Below are 24,761 nucleotides of genomic sequence, written 5' to 3' on the forward strand. Positions count from 1 at the left end.
ACTAGTGACATCTCAACCAGTTCATATATGAAGAGCAAGTAAAGATTTACACAAAGATTGACTCAAGCGTTCGGCTATTGTATGAATGGGAATTGTGCTGTTTACTGACTTCATCAACCAAAGTTCCTGTATTCCATAAGAAATCATCATCTGATAAAAGTGCAGAAGCAGTATGGCAACATCCGCATCATATGACATTACAACTATTATCGATGCAGTGTGGTATAATTCTAAGATCTGCTTCCTCAATGTCAAATTCCAATTCAGAATGTGATTTTATTACAGAATTACAAATTTATATCGCTGAAGTTCTTGAAGAATTTGTTGTGCCATTAATGCACCTAGGTATGTTCGAAATTCTAATACTTGTGCCTCTGCAATTATTGTATTTTTGAAACACTTCTGCAGTAACTCTTTGTTTCTAGAAAACGCCTGAAATGTTTCCATCTGCACGGGACAGCATGTGGAGCTATCAATTGTAGGAGTTCAATTGTATCAGCCATCTTTTTTCTCTCTCTTGTTCCTTGCTTTTTTGACACTTCTTGGTAGCTACACAATACAAAGTCTACCCGATATTATTTCCTGCTCTTTACAGACATATCCAAGACCGTTGCGCACATTTCCTGGAGTTTTAATGTTTTGGCTGGAATTTTTCTTAGTTGGTTCATCACATCAACAACAATACAAAAAGGTTTGCTGGTACAGTAGAAAACATACAATCATCAGGTATTAAATTCTTGAGTAGTTCAGATAAGAGTGTATGTTTCGTAGTTGCTAAAGTAAAGCCATCTGAATCAAACAAACTATTGGAAAGTGTGATATCGTACTTCAAAATTACATCAGTATCATAGCCTCTTTCCTTAGCAATTTCAAGAATCCTATAGCATTTTGTGGCCTCCTTCATTTTTGTTTGTTTGTTTTGTTCTGTTTACCATAAGATTGTTTATCTTTAACTCGTTGATCTCGTTTATTTCTCGGTTCCTTCAGTCTTATAATAGGATCAGACAGCAGTTTAGATTTATTTACAAATCTATCAAGACGAAAATCTTCATAAGCCTTGACTTCTCTTTCTAGAAAACTCAAAATTAATTCTGAATCTTCCGAACTTCTTTAGTCAGAAAGTTACGCAACTTTACAGTTCCAGAGTGTGGTTCGTACGGATTGCCACAATGAGTCTGCATAAATCGTAGAATGGACTGAACATGAGATTCAAGCTGAACTGCAAGACTTCCTGTCAGTTCATGATGTAAGTCAAGCTCGTAAGTGACTAATTTGCTATTAGTCAATTTCCTAAAAGTATTGCATATACGAGTAGACAACTTTGTGGTAGACGAATTCGCATTCTGCAACATATTCTTTTCGCCGAGTTTCTCCAATTATCCCACCACTGAATTTTTGACTCCGGTTTATAGTGTGTTCCAAAGCCATATCAGCTCCACAGCATTGAACTGAGTATTTGCTCGCCGAACAACAAAATGAAATTCAATAAATTTGGTGTTATGTTTGGATGACCACTGCTCAGCAAATTCATAGTTCCCAAGTACAATGAACACCATCTGACATATTTAATACAATTAAAAGTTCTAAATATTGGTAATAACTGTTGTACTTTTTCTAAATGTAGTAGCCACAGTCCTTTCCTATCAGCTCGAATGAAATTTTTTAGAAGCGTTACCATGTGCCAAAATCCATTCCAATAACGAACCATTTCATTTCTTTCCATGCAATCTGAGACAAAAGCTAAAGCTTCTGTCAGAAATTAAATCACTCAGCTTTCGATGTTCTTGAGCATAAGGCTTGTTCCTATTGTGCACATAATCTAATTTTTGAAACTGTGCCCTAAATTTCAGAAAAATATTTCCATTGCATACGTTCAATAGCATCTACTACCATTAAGAATGCTTTTAACGAACAACTGTAGTTGTTACATTTTAGAATTGATGACATTAAGTTGACACTGAATACCCTTTTCTGTAAAAGCATGCTCAGTTCCAGATCCTGACAAATACTTTCCAATGCATTACGTAACAATTTTGGACATGTGGAACTATCCTAATATCAAGATAATATCTTTAAATTCTTCAGGATTCAGGAGTTTTATAGTTGCAGCAATATTATAGATTCCTTCATCACAAACAGTTGGTAGTGCTTCTTGACGATGTTTCTTATATCTTGGAAATTATTCATAGCTGTATATACAGCTGCCTCATTTGTTGCAGGATATGGAATAATTGGAAGAAATCCTACTCTTTTCTCTGGAACGTTGGCAGTGTTGAAGCTATTCCATGTACGTACAGTAGATTCATACTTGTCCTTGACATAAGACAAGGCTTGGTACAAACTGACAACTTTCTTTTTGTTTGCTATTAAGTTGCTCTCTTCATATGATGTTCTGAAAATGTAATTGCTTCTGGGAGATGTAATACCCTTTAACGATGGTGATAATTTCTAAGGATTTGACATGGTAGGTGCATTGGCATTCTCTTCCTTTTATTGTCTAAATTCATGGATGAAACACTTGGCTTTGTTTTAAGAATCGTTGATGCATTTCGAAAGAACAAAATGACAATGTTGTGTGTTACATGTAATCCCGATAAAATAACATCCTCAATCAAAATTTCATATTTCGTATTTCATACTTCATACGACATTTCTCTTCATCTTCATAGAGAACACGATTGTTCAAATTAAGATATCTGAAGCAGACGTACGGCATACCGGGCGTAACCTCAAAATCCGCAACTCTGGAAAATTTTGATTACTGTGAATGTATCTGTGAACTATATTATACGTTATATGTTAAATTTCCCCCCATATATGACGATACAACATCTATAGTCAAAGTTGAATTACATATGGACAAGTTAGTTTTAGTTGCATAGTGGTAGTGGAGAACAGTATGGAACAGGGTTGATATGTTTAAAACAAAATGTTTAAAACAAGTGTTTAAAACATGTTTAAAACGAGGGCTGTTGTTTTATTCAGTTTGTTTTAAACAAATTGTTTTAAACAGTTTTTTTATTATTATTATTATTATGCTGATTGGACATGTTTAAAACAACTAAAATATCAGATTGAAAAAGCTAATTTACTTTTCTAACAGACAACCCATCCTCCGCAGGATTTGTGCATGCAGTAAACTACAAGCAGAGTTATGTTCTTATTATAACAGCAATTACTGAACGAAATTCTGTACATCACTGTGCGTATAACTAAACCAACAGAAATTCAAGTAAAGTATTTGAACATTTCTTAATTTCCAAGAATAACGGAGGTTAAACACACTATACACTATTCTAAGATCCAAATTCACAAATTCAAAACTTGGGTATTTTTTGATCACTATCATTTCCATAATAATGAACAGTTCTCACATCATAAGCTAGAAGAAATGCTCTGACAAATACTATACAACTCATAGAAAAGAGCAGTGACTAGCAATACAAGGAGCAAATGACATTTTAACTAAACAGTTTTCAAGATACATCTCTATCTGCAACATGGGTAACTAATAATGATTAGTGTCTATGGCATAACAACACAATTAACTCTAGACACCCGCATCCGCCAGGAATTTTAACAAAATGGTAGACTCTCACGTTCGGGGCTCTGGTGACTCCCCTAATTATCACAGAGTCATGAGTTATACACCATTGGAAAGCTTATATACCACAAATTCCAACGAGATAACATTCGTGAACATTCCCGCCGTATTCGTAGAAAAAGAACAGACGTAAAAAATCATTAAAAATATGAAAATATTGACTTTGTGGGGCCCTGGCAACCTTTGCAGTCATCCTACGCTGACAAAATGATGCTAATGTGTAGGCCACATACTGTTGTTACAATAATATAAGAAATGGTAGTCATTGTTTCCATTGCGTAATGAATTCGAAAAATATCTTCCCGGGAATTTACCCATCACTACGGAAAGCTTCATCCCTCAAAAATACTTTAGTACCAAATCATCTTTCTAGCTTAATTAAGGACTGAGCTATTGATGTTTGTTGTAAAAATAAATGTAATTTACGTCAAAAAACTTAAACTCCAAAAATTGGCTAACTTTGCCCCCTCCCTGCTGCCCCATATAAGCAAGAAGTACAAATACACGATATTACCATGTAGTGCCCTACTTCATTGCTTCACGTAACAATTTTTATGAATATATCCCCCAAGAGGGGGAATAGCCCCCAAAAAACTATTGAAAAAAAAAACGATATTTACCCTCCTCCCACATACATAAAATGCACACCAGCAAAGCTGCATCTTTCAGGAATAAATTGGTACCAAAACCATCTTCCAGCCTTAATTTGAGGTTTAAGACTGAGCCATTGAGGTTTAAAGCCCTGACACAGCAGTTGCATCAATGGACGTTTAAAGATTAAGAATGCAGACGACCAGTAGAACGTAACACAAAGAAACTAAACTACATATTCTGTGAACGGAGATCGGGAAAATCCCGATTTCTTTCTCCGGAATTGAATATTTGGGCGGATCGAGATTAAAGAAGTTCCCGAAATTTGATCTAGCGATTGAATATAGATAGGAAGCAATACCTAAGAGTGTAAAAAGGTAATATATATGCATATTAGATTATTGTTTTAAACAAAATAAACATTTTAAACATGTTTTTTTGTTTAAAACAAAGTACTTTGTTTTAAACGTTTAAAACGTTTTAAACAAAAAAAACATATTTTAAACATAAAAAACGTTCTTTTTGTTTTTTTAAAAAAACATGATTTTTTTCAACCCTGGTATGGAAAGAGGAGGGGGCACCATAAGCTTAATATTAAATGTGTTTCATTGCCAATATTTGTTTTCTGGTTTTTCTTTTACTTTGTATTACACCGATCTGCATGATTGTTGCGTATGTTTTACACAAATATCTAAGTTAAACTCTGGATTATTTTTGTCGTCGTACGGTAAGCGTAAGTGTTGCCAACTGCCCAACAATTAAAAAAAAACATTTTTCCTAAATTTTAAGATTTCTTCTTCTTCTTCTAAACTTCAAAAAGTATGAGTACAAATTATATATCATTTGAATCTGTGTTCTATGTGCTTTCAAACGATGTATTACTTATGACAATCGGATAATTAGAAGAGGCATAAGAGGCGCTAAAGTGCATGTCTGCAAACTTTGACGGGCGTCAATCGGTCATTTTCCAAAATGGCGGATTCTGAAGTTATGCCCGGGACACAGAATGTCTACCTCATATTATTTTTTTATTCAAATAAACCTGTTCTCCATGAATGTGAAGAAATATGTTGACAACTGTGAAATTCCTACAGAGGTATTGCTGGAGACTTGATTAATACTTTTATAAATATACCACACTGACTTGACACCTAGTCTTCCGTTTCAGGCGTTGCTATCGGCTGAAGGAATTTCACTCTCTTTCGCTACGGCTCTCTCGCTTAGCAGCAGCTGAACCCTTATTGGCTCAACGCGTGGGTGTGAGCTTTAGTTCGCATTTTTGACACGGCTCAAGACATTTTGGCAGCACAATAGATGAAATAGACTCGCTCTGATGCATAATGTATTCAATTATCTCTTTTTTCCAAATAATTTTCAGTAATTCCTTTCTTCTATCATTTTCATTTGGTGCCTTATTGATTCATATAATTTTTAACATTCTTCTTTCTATAACATCACATTTCCAAAGCTACTATTCACCGTTTTTCTTCTTCTAGAGCCCATCCTCACAACCATACACTGTCACAATCCATACATATACTTTCATCAGCCTTTTCTTTAGTTCTATATCGATATTTCTGACTGAAAGCTTTTCCACCTGAGCTAGTCCCGATCTTCCTTGCACGTACTATCGCTCGTTATTTTGCTTCCTAAGCAATAATTCCTATACCACTTGCATTCTGTTTAGACCTACTTCTAATTATTTTCTCACCGTCTGCCAACAACGTGATATCGTCCACAAATCTACGCATGTAAATTATTTTTATCTATGAACAGTTATTTGTAGGCTGTCACTGTAATTGATTTCTTTTATTGCTTCTTCAACGTAAAGATAAAATACAATGGTTGACCGCGAGCATCCTTGGCTTCCTCCCCTTGCACGTTTGCTTGCAAATAAGTGACTTAGCAAAGTGTGATATATATCATAAATTAGCAATTCTATGGAAATAATACATCCCAGACTACAAAGATTGCTTCTATTGAATCTACTTTTGCAAAGAAACTAAAAAACAGGAGGAAACCGAAAGAAAAGTTGTTGATTCTTACAGATCTTGTAATAATAATAATATTATTAATAATAATAATAATAATAATAATAATAATAATAATAATAATAGTAATAAATAAAAATAAAAATTTGCAGTTCTCCACGCATTATAGATATGCTTGTTTTAAAAAGCTAAAAAACGCCATTCTTTGAAAAATGTTGACGACGGTCAATATACATTCTGCTCAATTGTCGCTCAGTGGAAGCGTATGCAGTATTATTTTATGTAATGCTTATTGTTACTATTTCAACGAGCAACAGTTGAGCATACGAAACCATCGTAAACACATTTCAAAATATGGTAATTTTGGCGTTTTAAACGTTTTCATTTCAACAAGCTATAAAGAACTGCAAACTTTGGAAAACTACTTTTTCTTTCAAATTCTTGTCGTTGTATTGATCCTCTATGACTACACTTTTTAAAACAAAACTAGTATCTTGCCTAACTTTTCTTTATACTATGCATTTTTTTTTTTTTTTTTTTTTTTTTTTTTAAGAATTATAATTTGACATATCATCTGCAATACCTCTCAGACCTCGATTAAATTGTCGTCAAATTCTATGGTTTAGTCAGGAGTACCTATTGCTCTCTGCATAAGGAGATATTCTACTCTTTCTATTATTTACATAATGTACAATTGAAAATCATACTTTACAATTAATTGAACTGAAGAGAACGGACTTCTAAATTTATTGTTTCACAACTGTTACAAATCAAAGCTGGTACGGGAAATATTATTTTTAAAACACTGTGTACTCAAAACTTCCCCTTTGTCAGAAGTGTGGACATATTCGTTCCTTCTTAACATACTGTCTTTTTTTTACTCTGCAGTCTGGAGATTCTTTTCACGGAAATTTGTCGACATTATGGCTTAAGAAATAGAAAGAATCATCGCCGTGAAAACAAAATAAGCTCTGAGACCCTCTAAGAATCAATTTAATCAAATCAGATTTAGGATTTACCAGGGTTCACACTGAATTCTGATATTGATTTTCCTGCCTTTGCACAACTAAGTAAATCTTCTCTGACTCACACAACCTTGAACATTATTATCAATGATTAAATTTAAGAAGAAATTATTTTACAATTAGCCTTCGCTATCCAACGCTCTCCATTTTATTTTCTAAATACAGTATAAGTATTTTTTCACTGTAAATACATCACTATAAGTCAAACTTCCTGTATTTGGAATACAATATAGTACTAGTATCGAACAATAATTACGCACTGACGATATCCTTAATATCTCGGCATTCTAAATGCACTTCTAAACATAAAGAAGTAAACACGTATCATAATTTGGCTTATCTCTCTGATTATTTACAACCAATGAACCTAACTTATTTTTTTGTATTTTCGTCTGTAATATTAGAATTTATGATTTAATTTGTTATTTCAAAGCTTTTGACACTTTTCAGAGCTCTTTAAAGTTTCTCATTTCCTCACATAACTTAATTTTCTTTTTCTTATCATATTCTTTCCTAGTGTTTTGATTCTTTGAGATCATCTCCATATGTTGTGTGGGCAACAAAATGTCTCTGATTTTTCTGTGAAATATAGATTTCCCTGACTTTGGTACATTTTGAACTATGTTCCTGCCTTTCCCTGACTTCTAAGATCAGTGTGAATCCTGATTATTCTTATACTTTACTTTCTTCACTGTCTACCCAAAGCTTGTTGCCTAAAATAGTTTTCTAAGTAAGACTACGCAACACACGAGTGGTTTTCATGTATAAAACTCACCCCTACGAAATAAATTATTAGTACACATCTCATTGATTATATAAAAATTTTGCTTCTGACAAATCGGAAGAAATTAAGAAACTATTAGTTGAACTACTTAATGGTTTCCAATGAACTGTTCAATTGCTTAACTGCTAATTTTTTATACGAAGAGATATGCCGCAATCTTACCTTTAAAACATGATGTGAAATTCTTCATTTTCGAGTCATCCAAGAAAAGCTGTAAAAAGATTAAAAATGGAACTTAAATAAGTTTTATTATCGAGAAATCTAATTGATTATACTGTGAAATTTATAGTTCAATATACATAAAACGAAGAAGCCATTGAGTAAAATAGTAATGACTACACATAAACCACCATCGAACTAGCAGTATATATATTGGAACTTCTTACTTCATTTCGAGGTACGAAATCCCAAAGGATTTAAAGTCTAGAAAGGATAGGTGGGCTCATTAGAGAGAACCTTCATGCGACTATACAGGACTTGTTTGAAGTGAAGGTTTAGAAAAAAATACGAGGGGGAGCTATTCGACAAAAAAGAAAGCGCATCACTGAACAAAGTTGTTCTGCACCATGAGAACCCCTATCCCAAAAGTCACGGAAACGTCACAAGTTATTGTCAAAATGCAGTGATCAGCAAAATGCAGTGCTCCAACTCCCTTACAGTTTAGCTCTATCTGGTCTCCATTTGTTTGCCCCTCTCAAAAACAACCTTTATGTTCAGTATTTTCAGGATATGAAAGACATTAAAATAGATGTGAATGCATACGTAAAAAAAAGCGACTCCATATTTATTTCACAGCATTGATACAGATATATTCTTTAACTATGCTTTATTGTTTTTCACTGAAATGGCGAAAGAAAATAATGTTTGGTTTACAACCAGGGTTTGAAAAAGCCCAACCCACCTGGGCCCATGTGAGTTTTTTCGGGTTTAATCGGGTTTTTTCGGGTTTAATTGTTTTTTTTTCGAAATATTTCAATGTCTTTGGGGTAAAAGTATTAAAATGTGATTTATATTTCAAGATTATCATTGTCACAACTTGCAACAATTTTCTATTCACTGCTGTTTTGAAAAAATGGCCGCCCTTTTGAAATTTTACGTTGGATCGCCGCCAAAATATATACAGCTAATTTAGAGTGTCTCGTGCTTATATTCTAAAAATTTCAACTTAAAAGACCGAAAATTGCACTTTGTAGCGTGGATACCCGCTATATTTTTTTAAAGCCACCATTTTGAAATTGTACGTTGGTATGCCGCCAAAATCTGTACAGGAAATTTAGTGTGTCTCGTGCTTGTACCCTGAAAATTTAAACTTAAAACATCGAAGGTGCTACCTTGTAGTATGTGTGGTACAGGCAGACGATCGAATCATTCTAAAAGCCTCACTGACGTTTGCCAAATATGAACACCAAATATATTAATTTAACAGCGTAAAATAAATGGTTTTATTTGAAGGTCACTTTCGATATTTTGTGCGTTCAATTAGGTGAAATTCTCGAGCATTTGTTGCAAGACGTTTCTTTCCAGAAAATTAATTTAAAACAATTAACAATAATTCATATTTTATCTTCCAGCGTAAAATAAAGTAGTTTTATTGTTGAAGTATTCAGTTCCGATGCTTTCTGAGTTCAATTGCGGGAATTTCCCGAGCATTTCTTTCGCGACTTTTTTCCCCTCGAAAATGCAGCTTTCTTTACTGTATATCGAAACTTCCACTAGTACGGAAGTTTGAATTCAGCACTTGAAGTAGTAGGTGTTACGTAGTTTTCGGAACTCTGAGCATTAAGCTTCTTAAATTTGACAATGTTTACGCTATTGTTGGTGTTGATTCTAAAGAACGCTTATTTGAAGAGTACCAACAAATAACTGAACTAAACTGTTATTGTTGGACAGCTAAATTTTACTGAAGAATACTTGTGCTACCATCAAAGGTAAGAAATAATACTAATAGTTTTACTAATGCACTACATATTTACTGGTAGTACCGGCACATATGGCTTTAAACTCATCAAACGTAGGGGAGACCGGGGCACATTGTCACTAGGGGCATGTTGTCACAGCAGCAATTCTGAAAAAAGCGAAAACATTAGCGCGCCGGTGCTGCTTTCTTGTTTACTTACTAGATGTCACTACTAACTGTACTCGATTGGAGATACGCGGCAACAACGGTGCTGCGTCAGTTGAACTTTGTTTTCAGTGCCGGAATGTAAATTTTCCGAGTCCTGAAATTGCTATTTTGTGTGTTCGTGAAAGCGGTAGAAACAAATATTTTTGTGTGTGTTATGTAGGTTACAAATAGAGCTTCATAATGTGCTACTTTGAATGCACCTAATCTTGTCGTTTGGTATAGATATTTTGTAAAAAGAGTAATGGCGACGCGTGGGGCATGTTGTCACTGTGACAATGTGCCTCACTGTGTGTTCTGTATAATACAGACGATAGAGTTATCTCTGTTTCGCAGACAGTGAGAATATACAAAAGAAAGACAGAGAGGAAAGCACCACCAATGGAAGATCTACCGGTTGCAGCAAGAGCTATGAAAAGAAATAATAACCCCATATCAATACGTAGGCCTAAAGCTGCTAAAGAATTTCATGTCCACTACAGAACATTGGCAAGATTTTGTGCACGTGTTACAGATGGCGAACTACAGTTCGGCCAATTCTCATTTATATTAGGTTACTCTTCGTAATACTAGGAAGAATTACTAGTATCATACCAAAACAAGCTTCGCACATATAATTTGGACTCACTACAAAAGAGGTTCGTGATTTGGCTTACAACTATGCAAAAGCGCCTAGAGTCGTGGAATGAAAAGGCCATTGCTGGCCCAGACTGGTATCCGGTATTTCTGAAAAGACATGGTGATCTTGCTATAAGAATTCCCCAAGCAAATAGTTTTGCACCTACAAACAATGTCAACGAAGGTCCAAAGAAGATGACGATTCTTCCTCAGAGGACGACGATACATTTGTTTAGTTTATGGCGATCCATACAGTGCGAATACATGTAGCGAGAAGTGGATTCAGTGCATTCAATGTACGGAATCGGTCTACGAAAACTGAGGGAAGCAGAACTTGTTTTACGTGTATATTAACTGTGACTCTGACGATGACCTCCAGGTATGGTGCTTTATAGAAGCAAAAGGATAAACATTTTCAAACTAGTTTGCGGTGCGTACTGATAGAACGCAACTAAACTTCGTAATAATATTTACTCCTCTTCTAGCTATACAGTAGTCCTATCAGAGAAATTCTTTGCAGTTCATAAACTACAATCAGAAACAACTTAAATGCAATTGGCTAATTTTGTGTTGGCCTATTGGAGATGTAGGCTATGACTTGATAATTTCGTCATTTTGTTATGACCTTTTAGTTTGTAGTTTTGATTCCTTAGCTATGAGTTAGTTCTGTTTTCATGGCAGTTTTGGTTTTCCTACAAAGCTTGATGTAACAATAAATCTTTTAGGTTGAGAAAATATAAGCTACAGGTCCTCCTACTTTCTTTCCTATTTAACTAATATAGTTTCCTCTTTCATTTAATTATGTTTTGATTCTCTTTCAGACGCTATGTATTTAATGCTGGTAACATTTACAGTCTTTTTGCATTAGTAATAGTTGCATTAATAATATCTACCAATTTCTGGAAAGTGCCACAAGAATAACATGTGACAATTTTCCCCATATATTGTGACAACTTACCCCGCATATGGGGTACATTGTCACAACTGTATTGGTCATAAAACATAGTACATAAGTCCAGTTCAGAGCGAGTTACATTGGACAGAGAAATATATGCTGTGCACAAGGTAACAAAGTATGTGTATACTAAAAATTATAATTTTCGTCCTTACACGAGCATCACAAGAAAATGAAACGTGAAAATTGTGACAATGTGCCCCGGTCTCCCCTATGAGGGATAACGTTCCTCGGCATAGCCGAGTCGGTGAGCACACTATTTACGGAAAGTATTTTCTAAAATATAAAATTGCATTGTTTTCAAATAGGCTATAAGCATAATCAATACATTAATTTGTTATATAATTATCTCAAGCTAAGGTAAGGTTTCTTCATTTATTCAATGCATTCAGAACTTTATAAAGGTCTTCTGTAGAATGTTGTTGTATACCTTAACGTGAAAGCATTTAATTCGCCTGAGGAAAGTCCAAAATTTGATAAAAATCACTTTCAATGTGATCAACTTAGTTGTAGCAATAATATATTAACAAAAAGCTCAAAAACCCAGGTGGGTTTTAAGGTGGGTCCAACCCGAAAAAACCCGATGGGTTTTTTCGGGCTGGGCCCACTTGGGCAAACCCTGTTTACAACTTTCAAAAAATGGAAAAAAACAAACTTGATTCGGGCATCATTGGCAACAATATAACTTAAAAAATAACATTTGTGTGAAATTAAGTTATTGTATTTTTGTCATAAAAAATATAGTTTCACTTCGTGGACCACGTAATGCCGATTCTTCATTTTTTGATGGTATTATTAATTCAGCATCTAATAAAAAGCTCTATGGACACATTCGAAACCAGATGGCATCTAGGGTATCTACAGAATGATCATTCTCGATTTTTATTTTCATATGTGTTCATTATACACAAGAAAGGATTAATAAATTCATGTTCACGTAAAACAGTAAAATAAATAAATAATTTCCTTTTAACAAAAGAGACACTGACCAAAGCTTAAAACTTTATTTTAAATTATAATTTGTAACTGTTTCGGATATCTAGCATATCCTTCTTCAGACACGATCGAATTTCCATTTCTGTTAAAAATGCTATACATAAATTATAATCCTTATATTTTAATCTGTTTAGCATATTGCTACGCAAAAATAAATAAAAAAAAAATACAACTTCTGGTTTCTATATTGATCTACATAGAGCAAAACCGATAACAGATGGCGGGAAGTGATTTTTTTGGAATCGATTTAGCGTACTAAGAATAGTTATCATCATCTCTTAACCTTCTATTCAAACCGGAAAGGCAGAAATAAACTCATTCTGATTATCATGTAGATCACTATAGTGAAAATAATAATAGATAACGAGAATTGGTTTTCTGCAGTCAATTAAGCGTCCCAAGAATATATTCTATATTTCTAATATTTTATTAAAACCAGAAATGGCAGAAATCAATCACTAAATTTGATTATAGAATGAGAACGGTAATAAATAGCGAGAAGCGGTTTCCTGTAAATGGATTCAGGTCCCAAAATTATTTTTCCTCTCCACACACTAATCTTCCAGCTAAAGATTAGAAAGAACACTTTTTGCTGAATGGACACTTTTGTTAGTATCGATAAAATCTAGCGACTGTTTATTTTGTTACACAATGATTTCCCTTGCCCGCAGTAGTCATTTCAGGTTTTGCTTGAGGGGGAAAGACTCCCCGATATACGACCTCTTTCGATGGAGTACGTTTTAATTTCTTTAGTGTATTATTATACTATTGATTACAACGTATATACATCTCAAACTCAGGAGGGGAGGGCAATTGCCCTCCTGCCTTTCAGAAATACGCCTCTGCTTGCACGAATTACTAAAGAATTAGTTTCTAGGATGATCATCTTTCCATACTGCTTTCTGTTCAAAAGTAAACATTACACTGTACTATATTGAGGTTTAGTGTCCCTTTCAACATCGAAGTTGTATAAGACTTGGACATATTGTTTAACGTGGAATCCGAACCACATGAGCTCCCGCAGAGAATCGAATATGGATCTTCCACGCCGGAGTAAACGTTAGAGACAAGGGGAGGAGGAGTTATGATTTTAATATATACATATATATATGTTCTATGTACTATATTACATAGCTGTGATATACATTTATAAATTTCTTCTATTCAAACATGAATGCTCTTTGTCCCTAAAATGCTGATTATTTACAAAAAAGTGCTAAAATATAACTTAGATTTATTTCCGAAATCACAAAAATTGTATATTGACTGCAGAGTTCAGAGAGAGGATATTCAACTTAGGACTAAGAAATGTAAATGAACAAAGAAACAAAAGAAAGGTAATTAAATCACCGAAAGAAAGAAACCGCAAACTAATAAGAAGACGCAACACGCGGAAGTGTCCTAAAATTGCATACGTTTGTAACTCTAGGTGTTTTCATTGAATGCCGAGTAGAATCCACGAGTTGTCAAAATTTAAGTAACTAATGCATATTGAGCAAAGACGCAGGTGAAAAATCTCAGCTTGAGAAACGAGGAAGACGGAAGAGATCAAACTACAAGTGAGTTAGGACAATAAGTGCAATGTACACAAGACAATGACTTCATATAAATACTGACCATAAGATATTGGGAAGTCAGATCGAGTCTAATTGAGCAACCCTTTGAAGCACTCCACGATTCATCCAGGGCTACGACGACCGGAAATAAGTCTGCGAATAGATAGTTTGGATGTTAGACCAGAGACTGCTCGGCCTCTAGTTCATTATTTCCAAGTGATTCTATACAGCAATCATCCGTTGCAGGTCGTCGTCATCGCAAAAACCATCCAACAGCACAGCAATACCATAAGTTAATCTTAGCTCATAATGTGTTATTCAGTAAAGGCATTCTGTGGATTCTTACGGACATAATTGAACCACTTATGCATGCATCGTCAACACATAATTAAATATCTAACAAATACCTTTAACTCGGGTATTTCATTTTCATGAGAATCAAAACACCAAATAAGATTTAATTTTAAGAATCTCCATATTTGCCGCTCACAACGAACTGTGAGTGGAATCACTTTTTCTTATTGGTACCAATTTCAGGATTTTATTATTTTCTACGCCATATAAGCCGGTACTAGTAACGGAAGGTGCAATGGTGGAGGCGCCGGGTTGTCTAGCCAGGATTCGAACCCATGTTAAAAGTAAACATTAGCACGAGAATCCAATACGTTATCCACTCTGTTACTGTTATGTTATCGGTGTACTTTCCACAGGCTCTGATCTCGTATCATATAGTATGCCAGTCTTTACTTTTATCATCTTTTTTTCTCTCCATAGTTTATGATTGTTTTCTACATGCCACCTGAATATTTACTCGGCGACACGAATGCTATCTCAGAGTGTCAGGGCAAGACGAAGGTGGGGCTCCATTTAGCTGTGATAAAGATAGAAAACAACGTGCCCTGCGGGATTCTAACCCGCCGTCACTCTCTGACGCGCACTCGGCAATACTATATGAATTAAATATTAATCTTTGGTACAAAAAGGACCCAACCTAGCTATAATCTATATAGGGGGACCTGTGTTCTAGAACTTTCCCCGGTGGTCGATACCCGCAATAACGTGGTGATGGGTCCGAAATGACCAGGAGTGTCAGCAACGGTGACTATATGTATACATGAGGGTAGTGAAAACACGTGGGTTTTCGCCATGATACGAGTTTCGGCAAGTTTTTACTTTGACTCGGACAGTGACTGGAACAGATTCATCTGACCCGGTTCCCGGAACAGTTTAGGAATTACACTGAAGTTGTTCCACCCGATCGGGACACAATGTCACATTGTATTATCACGAGGGTAAAGATGAAACACATCGAACAACGTGCTCAGCTATGTTTCGTAACGTAAGTTAATCACTTTTTTTTTTATCAATAAAGTTGTGTGTGAAAAGTGAACTATACACCATATGACAGCAACAAAGGCACAAACAGTTCCAGGAAGTGACTGAACCTGTAAGAACGGATTGAACTCACTGTCCGTGTCAAAAGTAAAATGTTGCTCGAGTTTCAATAGCACTTGTCACTGCTAGTAGAAAATAGTATTTAATACAGTTATCTTTCATATGCATTCACTTAATTTATCCATCATAAAACACTTGCAACGATTTTACACTTGTATACCTAAAATACAGCTATATTACTTTGTATTTATTTCTGGCGTCCGCAGAAATGTCCTATAAACAATAATTTAAATTTTTTTAACTCGGTTGTTGGCGAATTTTGAAAAAGTACGCTGTATTCATAGCCATAATAGTACGCTCTAAAGCTAACACGCAGCGAGGAATGCAATGTGGCTGGCCTATTAAATTGCTCTTCGAAGTTATTGACTAATTTGTTAGAAAGGCAAGGTATATAAGATTGGCCCGTAACGGTAAGCACTTTGTATGCTCGTAAGTAGGTCATTCTAGGCATTAACTTTTAGAGTGGTTTTATATTGGTTAAAATAATATTGCCCTTGTACTTAATGTGTTAGTGTTTTCGCCTGGCAGTTCCTCTATATTTTTTATTGCATTCTTCAAATTTGCCCTTGTACTTAAAGGTACTTCTTGAAATACATATTTTAATATCGTATGGGAAGAATAATAATGTGCCCTTGTACTTTGTGTATGACTATGTGTGAGGGGATTTGAAAAATACATATCGCATGTCCCGTGCACGTGTATACTTCTCACTGCTGCACTACCAAGAAAAATGATTGTATTTGATGTAGAAGTGGTAATAGAACACATAACGCAGATCACGCTGTAGTCACACTCCATGTTGGAATGTGAACACAAGATGATCTGGGTTTGTTGTGTGTTCTATTACCACTTGTACATGATACAGAATCATTTCTGTAGGTAGTGTAACAGTAAGAAGTATCTTCGTGCACGGGAGATGAATTGTTGGTAATCTATACTTGTGTTCGGAAGGATACACCATTGAAAGGGAATTTGGCTTAATTCGTTTTCAGATCAACAGTGAAACAAGAAAATATAGTGCACACTTTTTTTTTTTTTTTTTAATTGCCTATCTATACAAACCATGAAGGTAAGTAAAACCAGTACAACGTAAGGATTAAGTTCCAAACTTGGGCATCTGTTTGCAGGAAGATTTCTAAAATTTACAGGGAAGATATGGATAATTTGATAGTTTGTGTGCTTGATAATACAAAAGGATCTCGAAAAATCTTTTTATTTGTAATATATAAACGGTTACAAACCTGGAACTATTCGGCGAGTGGAGGGAACTACTTAGCGCAAGGTAACAGAATAATTGCATTGTGGGAAACTAACAAGCATGTATATTATAAACATGGCGGCAAATATATAGAAACGATGCACAGGATGTGAACTGACTGTGTTAAATTTCGTGAAGCAATACGTTCATAACGAGCAAAATCTTCTAAGACTATGTGAAGAGCATGAAGAAATGAACCTAAGAACTAATTGTGGGAAGTGTGCAAAGTAGGTGACAGCGAAGGAACGTGGAGAAAGTTATTGTTTTCAGTACGAACCGAAGTACTAAGATAAGTGTAAAAAACAAAAACTATATTAATTAGAGATTAATCAAGACTGAAAACAACGTGCCCTGTGGGGCTCTAACCCCCCCTTCACTCGCTAACGCTCGCTTGGCAATACTGCGTGAATTAAATAGTAAACTATATTTCGACGTCCAAGGGCACCTCTTGTATATGCAAACCAAACCAAACCTAACCTAACTTATACCCTACCTTACGATATAACGAAAGGAACCTAAAGTCAGTTAAGAACGTAGGAATGGAAAAATTATTAATTTTAGTAGTTTTTATGATTTTGCTCGAAAAGTATCGGACGCCCAAGTTCGGAATAAATGCCCGACGTAATATAACCGAAATTAGGCTAGTTATAAATAAAAATGTGAACTTTTAAGAAAAATTTCTGGTTCTTTGTATTTAGAATTTATCCCCGTTTACTTTCCAACTATTAGCTCTAATATTGTTCAATTACACCAATAAAAAAAATAATCTAACCATTCCCTGATGATCAATGTAATAGAAATACTCTCGAATTCCACGTTCTGGTGATTGACCTTGCACATATTCAACTTTGGCACTGTAAAAACATACAGAATTAAATTTATGTAACCTTTGCAATTCTGACAGTTTACGTTTAGATTGCAGAACACGGAACATCGTCAATAATTAGCAACATCAACTTTTCTTCTTCTTCTTCTTCTTCTGCGGAATAACTTGCCTTAGCGAAAATCACTCTCCCAGCAATTATTGACGGTGTTAACAAAAGAAACAGATGATGAAATGAGATGAATCTTTAAAGATCCTAATAAGATGCGAATAACTTAGATCGTTGTAAATAAAGATAATAGGCATTAAGAATAGGTGGAGAAAAGGTGAAAATTAACGAATCTGCATTAAATGGACCAGAACCGTGAAATTTATGAAGGATGGCGAGAAATGGCTAGCGATATTGTTGGTAGAGAGGGCAAGAGAAAATTAGATGATTGATGGAGCCCGTATCGAGACCACAGTTACGAAGTGGAGTAGTGCGTTTTCGGAGAAGATATAAACGTTGGGGAGTATACGGAATGTGAAGTCTGTTACGGAGAAGAAAATGGAGGTAGGAGTGAGAGAAAGTATTATTAATGAATCAAGAAGGAGAACGCAAAGAACAGGGATGATACCAGTACCAACGTGCCTTTCTATATGAGGCATTATAAGCGGTCCAGCTGATAATGAAGTGTAGTAAGTCCAGGGGTGTCATTTAGGGAGGGCAGAAGAAGGCAATTGCCCCCCAAGAGTTTGAGTAATACATATACTTTAATTGATTGACTACTAACATACTAGTACAAAACGTGAAAGTCTTCTTATGTCGGTAGTGCTCTTGCCCCCTCAAGCGAAGTCTGAAATGACGCCCCTGAGTAAGTCGTGGGAAAAGGTTAATAGGCGAGACTGAAAGATCAATACCAGTGACGTGCAGGGCTCCGAAACGGGCTGCGGCATCATCTAGGGAATTCCCGAGGATGCCTACATGACCTTTGGACCAGACTAAGCAAGTAGTATAGTTGAGGGAAGTGCGACGGTATAGAAGAAGACAAATTTCATAAAGAATCCAGGAGGATTTTGAAGTCTATGGGGAAGATCGTAGGGATTGTAGGAGAGATTTAGAATCAGTGGCGATACAGATAAATGGATACTGATACTGAAGAAAATGAAGAAGAGTCGCAAATCAGTCATAAGTTTCAGTGAGAAAAGTAGTGATATAATGGGGCAGTTTAAAGCCGAAACATTGCTGAAGTGAGGAATCGTAAAAGGCTCACCCCAAATGCAAGCCCTGGCCAGAACCGTCGCAATACAAATCCACAGTGTGCTGAGGGAGAGGAGGAATGGAAGAGGAGAAACGATGTTGGTAAGAGATGGGATTGAAAAGGTGGGCGGGAGGGTATTGGGGGAAAATGATAAAATAGGATTGAAAAAAAAAACAGGTTAGTCATGGAAGTAGCAAGGGAGAGTATACATGCGCTGGATATGTAACAGATGTGGTGCAAGGTCTAGGTAACTGGTGTATATGAAAGGGACAGACGCGAGATATGAAGAACGTTTGCGGCCTGTATTAATGTGTCGGAGCAGAGTGAGTTTAAGGAGGAGAGAGAATCGGGTAAATTGGAAACGTTGAAGACAGAATTTACAGAGAGGCGTTTCAGCTCAATTGCTAAGTGTCAGGCACGTAGCCAGGATTGCGTGAAGGGGGGAGGGGTCCGAGGATCGGCGCCCTTGGTCATCACACCAGGGGCTCGATCATTCTAAACAATTTTACTGGAATATATATTGGTTCGTTTAGCCAGAATTTCGTAACGGGAGGGGGAGGAGTGACATGAAATTCTGAAGGCCCAGGAGCTCGATCAATCTAAACTACTTTACCATCAACATATTTTGGTTTGTGAGGATATGTTGGTAAGTATTTTAATAAACTATGAAGAAATCTCGAGTAAAATTAAAAAGAAAAAGTATTCAAAAGATTATACAATACTTACATCCTTTCTCTGTTTATTCAAATATAACAATTTTCCTTTCATTATGACCTCAACTATTATAAAAAGTACATATTCACTACTATAAAAAGTACATACTCAATAATGTACTGTAAAATATTTTGCAATATCTGCGTTCCTCTTTCTGGTGAATTAAATGTTAACAGAACTTTCTTTCCACATATAATTTTGTTTTTATTATCCATCAACTACTGTCTGTTTCAAATGACATGTTAAAGGAGCAGTAGAAAAATGTTTTTGAAATAACATGTTTGATATTGCAAGGATGCGATGACGAAAAAATATGATAAAAAATGTCCACGCTGTTACACAACGGTACTATGCTTTCGGAAGCTTGAAACCTCCCTCCCTGACTACAGTACTCGCGCCCAGTCGTGAAGCTTGGGCTCTAAACCAGTCACACCAATATTTTGTTTGAGCTCCGATGTATCGGAAAACTTCGGTAAAATTCGTGAAGTCGCTTCCCGAGCGCACACTTGGAGAAACGTCAAACAGCTGAAATTAACCAACAATGTTACCAAACTTTGAAGAGAAAATAAATGATAATTAAAAAAAAGCATTTAAAAATTACCAATAATAACACTGCGCAACAACAATCACTGTATAACAATTATTCTAAAACGGTAACAATAACACGAATAGTAACAACGAAAATATTACGCAACAAAAGACAATTAACAAAACGGAACTTGGCGCCAAACCGACAACACTGTACTCTTGGGAGATGTTTTCCGTGTAGCGCTAGAGACGAAACTGACAATATTTGATGGGTGGGGGTTGAAGACTGGAACACGCCCTCGCGTTCTATTGGATGGTGAAATCGATAGATCTAGGTCAAGCTTCACGACTCGGCGCGAATACTATAGCAGCAGAAATTCTGAGAATTCTGCAGCTTTTCTAGAAATTTCAAATTCTCTGACTCTTCCAGGATATATCGCTCATCTTGCAACCATGTATTGCAAGTAATACAAATTTCATTATAAGAAGGAGTAACCAAAAGCTTCCTGTAGTTTATTTTTAACGCTGATCCTTCTTTTTCTCATTTCATTTTGTTTCATCCTTCCTTAAATTTTTCATTTCTGGTCTCGAAGGGGGGGGGGGGTCCGGACCCCCCTTGGCTACGTGCCTGTAAGTGTGGAACTCGGGTCTCAGAATAAAGCGCAGTAGCAGCAGTGGTGGAAGCAAGGCTAAAAGTAGGACAGAGACTAGTGTATTGAAGGAATTGGAATTTTTGAAAGACCCTAGAAGGAGGAGAAAGAAAAAATCCACCATACGTTAAAATAGATAAGAAAACCTGTTTATATAACAGAAGTAGGACACGGAAATCTGTAGATCAAGTAGAAGTGGAAATTGAGCGGATTAAACGTAAGAAGGAGGATGTTTTGTGATGTAGAAGTTAATAATGGGGGGTCCAACGTAAAGAAGAGTCTAAGACGATTCCGACGGCGAGGAAAAGTAGTACCAGAAAAGGTAAGGGAGGGTAGGGCAGGAGTGCGTTTACGGGTAAAAACGAGAAAGGAAGTTTTATAAGTTCAACAATTCTGTAACATTCGAATACGAAATTCACTGTTCATTTGTTATGTTAGGATCGCTGTTACCAATAAGATCCATCGAAAATAAGCTAAATGATTTACAAAATACAGCTAAAAATAGCTAAATCCTTTCAAATTATGGCTAAATCTACGATCTTTAGTATTACCTAACAGAAACTCTGCGCAAATTGTGAGTAATTTCACTAACATATAGCCATCTATCCGAACGAGATAACGGTAACTTGAGTTTTGAGCATTGGCAACATTATAATCACTTGCTTATTCTATGGTCATTTCATGGCTGGGTTCATGATGAATCAGCGGTTATCGCGTTCAAATATCATATCACACACTACCCGCTAGTGAAATTATCAATGATTAATCTCGAACACGGCCAACCATAACTCTTGCGCAAGTATTCTTCTATTTATGTCAAAGAGGTTGTTCTACTCTGAAGCGAACTTAACGATCGTGTGAGTAGTAACTTGCCCTTAGTTCAGGTTGAAATTTTCTGCTGTCTTTATTTGGATCCTGACTTGGAGAAATAGAAACAGTTTCTATTATCTTCTGGACTTCCATACAACTACCAATCACAAAGGAGTAGCGCCTGACGACATTCAACTTTATTTCTCGCTGTAATTTCAAAACAATGCTGCCTGGACAAGAGAAGCATTAATGATATTAATAGAGTCATATGGAAAATATGATTTTTTGTATAACGTGAAGCACGATTTATATTATTTTTAAGACAAGAATATTATTTGCAAGAGTATTATTTATTATTATTTGCAAGAATAAAGACCTTAGAGAAGGTATGCAGTGAAAATATCACCTCGAACACTACAGGTGTGAACAAATGTAATTACATCTTTTAAAAGAATAAAAATAGGTGATTTAAGTATATTGTGCAATTTGTATACCAAAAAAATGTAACATGTTTAAAGAAAGCGTGCAGGTTCACTTTTGGCGCACCACTCGAAATAATTGTTCAAAAATTAGAATTCCTTCACTAATTTCCTTCTTATTGTTTTCTAAATGATTTGTGCTGAGCGACACGAAAATATCCACATGGCATAGTTAAAATTCAAGGGGGGTATTATAAGCAATAGTTGAAATATTATAATTCTTTTACCATTTGCGTATACGCTGCTGAAGTCGTCTGCTGTGAATTTTACTGGGCGCAGCCATATTGGTTACAAACAGTCTGTTGCTAAGGTGGATTCTAAGGCAGTTTCAATGGTGTTGTATGTGGCAGCTGTGAGTCTTGTGAAAGACGAACTTAAAATTATGAATAAAAGGCTACATTTTCACGAATAGCAGTGAATATATTTACTTTATACATACAGGAAGGCTATATTTATCATAATATGAAACAAAATTACATTTTAATTCCTTCAATCGCCAATAACTTGCTGGACAAGTGAGTGAGAATCTCAAGCATGTACATGAGTGCCCGTTTATAATAATTTTAGATTGAGTTTAATTAAAATTATTGAAAATTGTTATGATATATACTTCTGTTATATTGTTTGTTTAGCTTCAGTGAAAATGTTTAATATGGAAGACACTTGATTTTTATAAAATTAGTGATCAGATATTCGGAACAAAGAAGCACAGCGCTAGAATAACCAATGTATTTTAAAACGTACAATTACGAATACATAATTTCAGAAACTTAGCATCTTCGTGGAAATAATTTTCTAATTTATTCTTCATTCTTTTGTTAGCGGGTGTCCATTCTTTGCTTCGCACTGGTACAGTTGAAATGCGTTACCAGAAATAATTAAATAACTTAAAAGGCGTAGCTCTCTAACTATCCTATCTAAAGTGTGCAAGGCAAACAAGAAACGGCACACATACCTATGAAAACAATGCATGAGGAAAAAACGTCACCCTAGCCAGAAGAATAGCAAAGTGGAAATAAGAAAATATTAATTCTAAGGGACAGTCACACCAGAAACACAGCGGTTCTGTTAAAAGACGTATTAAGCAACAGTTATGAAGTGTCATGTATCACGAAGCCGGGTGCCACCATGAGTGAAACAATGAGAGACTGTGGTTCACTATGCAAGGATATGAGTATGAAAAACACACTAATAATCATTGGTGGGGGGAACGATGTTGCACGTGGTGAAGGTAACATAGCTGTGGTAAATCTGTACATGTGTCTAAATATGTTAAATAACACTAACGTAATTGTAGCAGGTATTCCACACAGACATGACTTAGACGGTAACTCCTGTGTTAATGTACATTTAAAACAAACAAACAGCAAAATTTCCAAAATATGCAAAGGTTATTGTAATGTAAGGTACGTTGATTTGGGCTTTATGGAAAGGGATAATTTTACTACACACGGACTACATTTAAACAACACTGGAAAACGTTCAATGTGTAATAAATTTGCTGAACTTGTAGAATCATCATCTGTAGTCTCGACAAGCGTCATCCCTTTACCATGGCAAGCATCGTTAGACAATAATGAAAGTCTAGCACCTGTAGTAAGAGACAGTAGCAATAACGTATGCAAGACCCTTGATACATACTCCAATATTAACGTAGAGTGTGGTAGTGTAGGAGTAGATCATATTGATAGGATTAGCTTAATACAAAGGGCAAGTAGTTCAATCTATAAAGCAGAAGATTGTAATAACATAACTGAAAATGCTCAAAAGATAGAACGACGGAAGAGAATGCGTAAGATGTTATCTGATGATTTTTTATGGTAGGAAGTACTGACTCTTTACACCTTCTTTTTCATAATGTGCAAGGTTTAGGGAACAAAATTGATCTTCTGGAGTATTGTTGGAAAGCGACTTCTCAAATGTACAGCTTCTTTGTATATGTGAGCACTGGTTAGATGCAAATATCGTTAATATGGTTAGTTTAAACGGTTTTAATATTATTACTCACTACTCTCGTACAGTCAAAAGTCGAGGTGGTGTCGCAATTTTTGCTCTGTCTTATATACATGCAACTGAGATTGACGTTCGGAATTTTTGCGTCGAAATGCATTGTGAGGTAGTCACATCAAAACTTCAAGAGTTAAATATTTGTATTGTGTGTATCTATAGGGCCCCTTCTGGTGATTTAGGAATTTTCTTTAAAATTTTTGAGAAAATTCTAGCGAACTTACGTAGAAAATTTAGTAGTGTAGTTATCTGTGGGGATATAAACATAGATTGATTAAAATATTCAACTGATAAATCTAAGTTTCAAGATATGTTAAATTTATATGAACTACAAACTATTATTAACGTACCTACTCGTCAAGGAAAGACAGCTATCGACCAAATTATTATTCCAAAAAGTAATCTTAAATGTTTGTTTGAAGTTACTGAACTTGGATTTTCTGATCATGAAGCCATTTATTGTAGAATACCTACCGAGAAACTGGTGAAGGGAAGTCCGAAACGGATAACGAGAATAACCAGATTATTTTCAACGGAAAATATATATTATTTTT

At 35.4% G+C, this 24,761-nt stretch overlaps 1 protein-coding gene across 1 annotated transcript in view; it reads right to left on the reverse strand.

The window, feature by feature from the left end:
- Positions 1-17,942, reverse strand: part of LOC145673711 (UPF0598 protein CG30010) — a 39,281-nt gene extending 21,339 nt beyond the window's left edge. Inside the window, exons 1-2 of the mRNA XM_081743428.1 lie at positions 17,728-17,942; positions 8,158-8,206 (exon numbers count right to left, since the gene is read on the reverse strand). Of these exons, the coding sequence (XP_081599554.1) occupies positions 8,158-8,206; positions 17,728-17,889 (211 nt within the window). The 5' untranslated portion in view covers positions 17,890-17,942. The remainder of the gene's footprint in view (positions 1-8,157; positions 8,207-17,727) is intronic.
- Positions 17,943-24,761: the final 6,819 nt, after the last annotated feature.

This window comes from Thermobia domestica, chromosome 2, assembly GCF_964235325.1.
Source record: "Thermobia domestica chromosome 2, izTheDome1.hap1.1, whole genome shotgun sequence".
NCBI lineage: Eukaryota > Metazoa > Arthropoda > Insecta > Zygentoma > Lepismatidae > Thermobia > Thermobia domestica.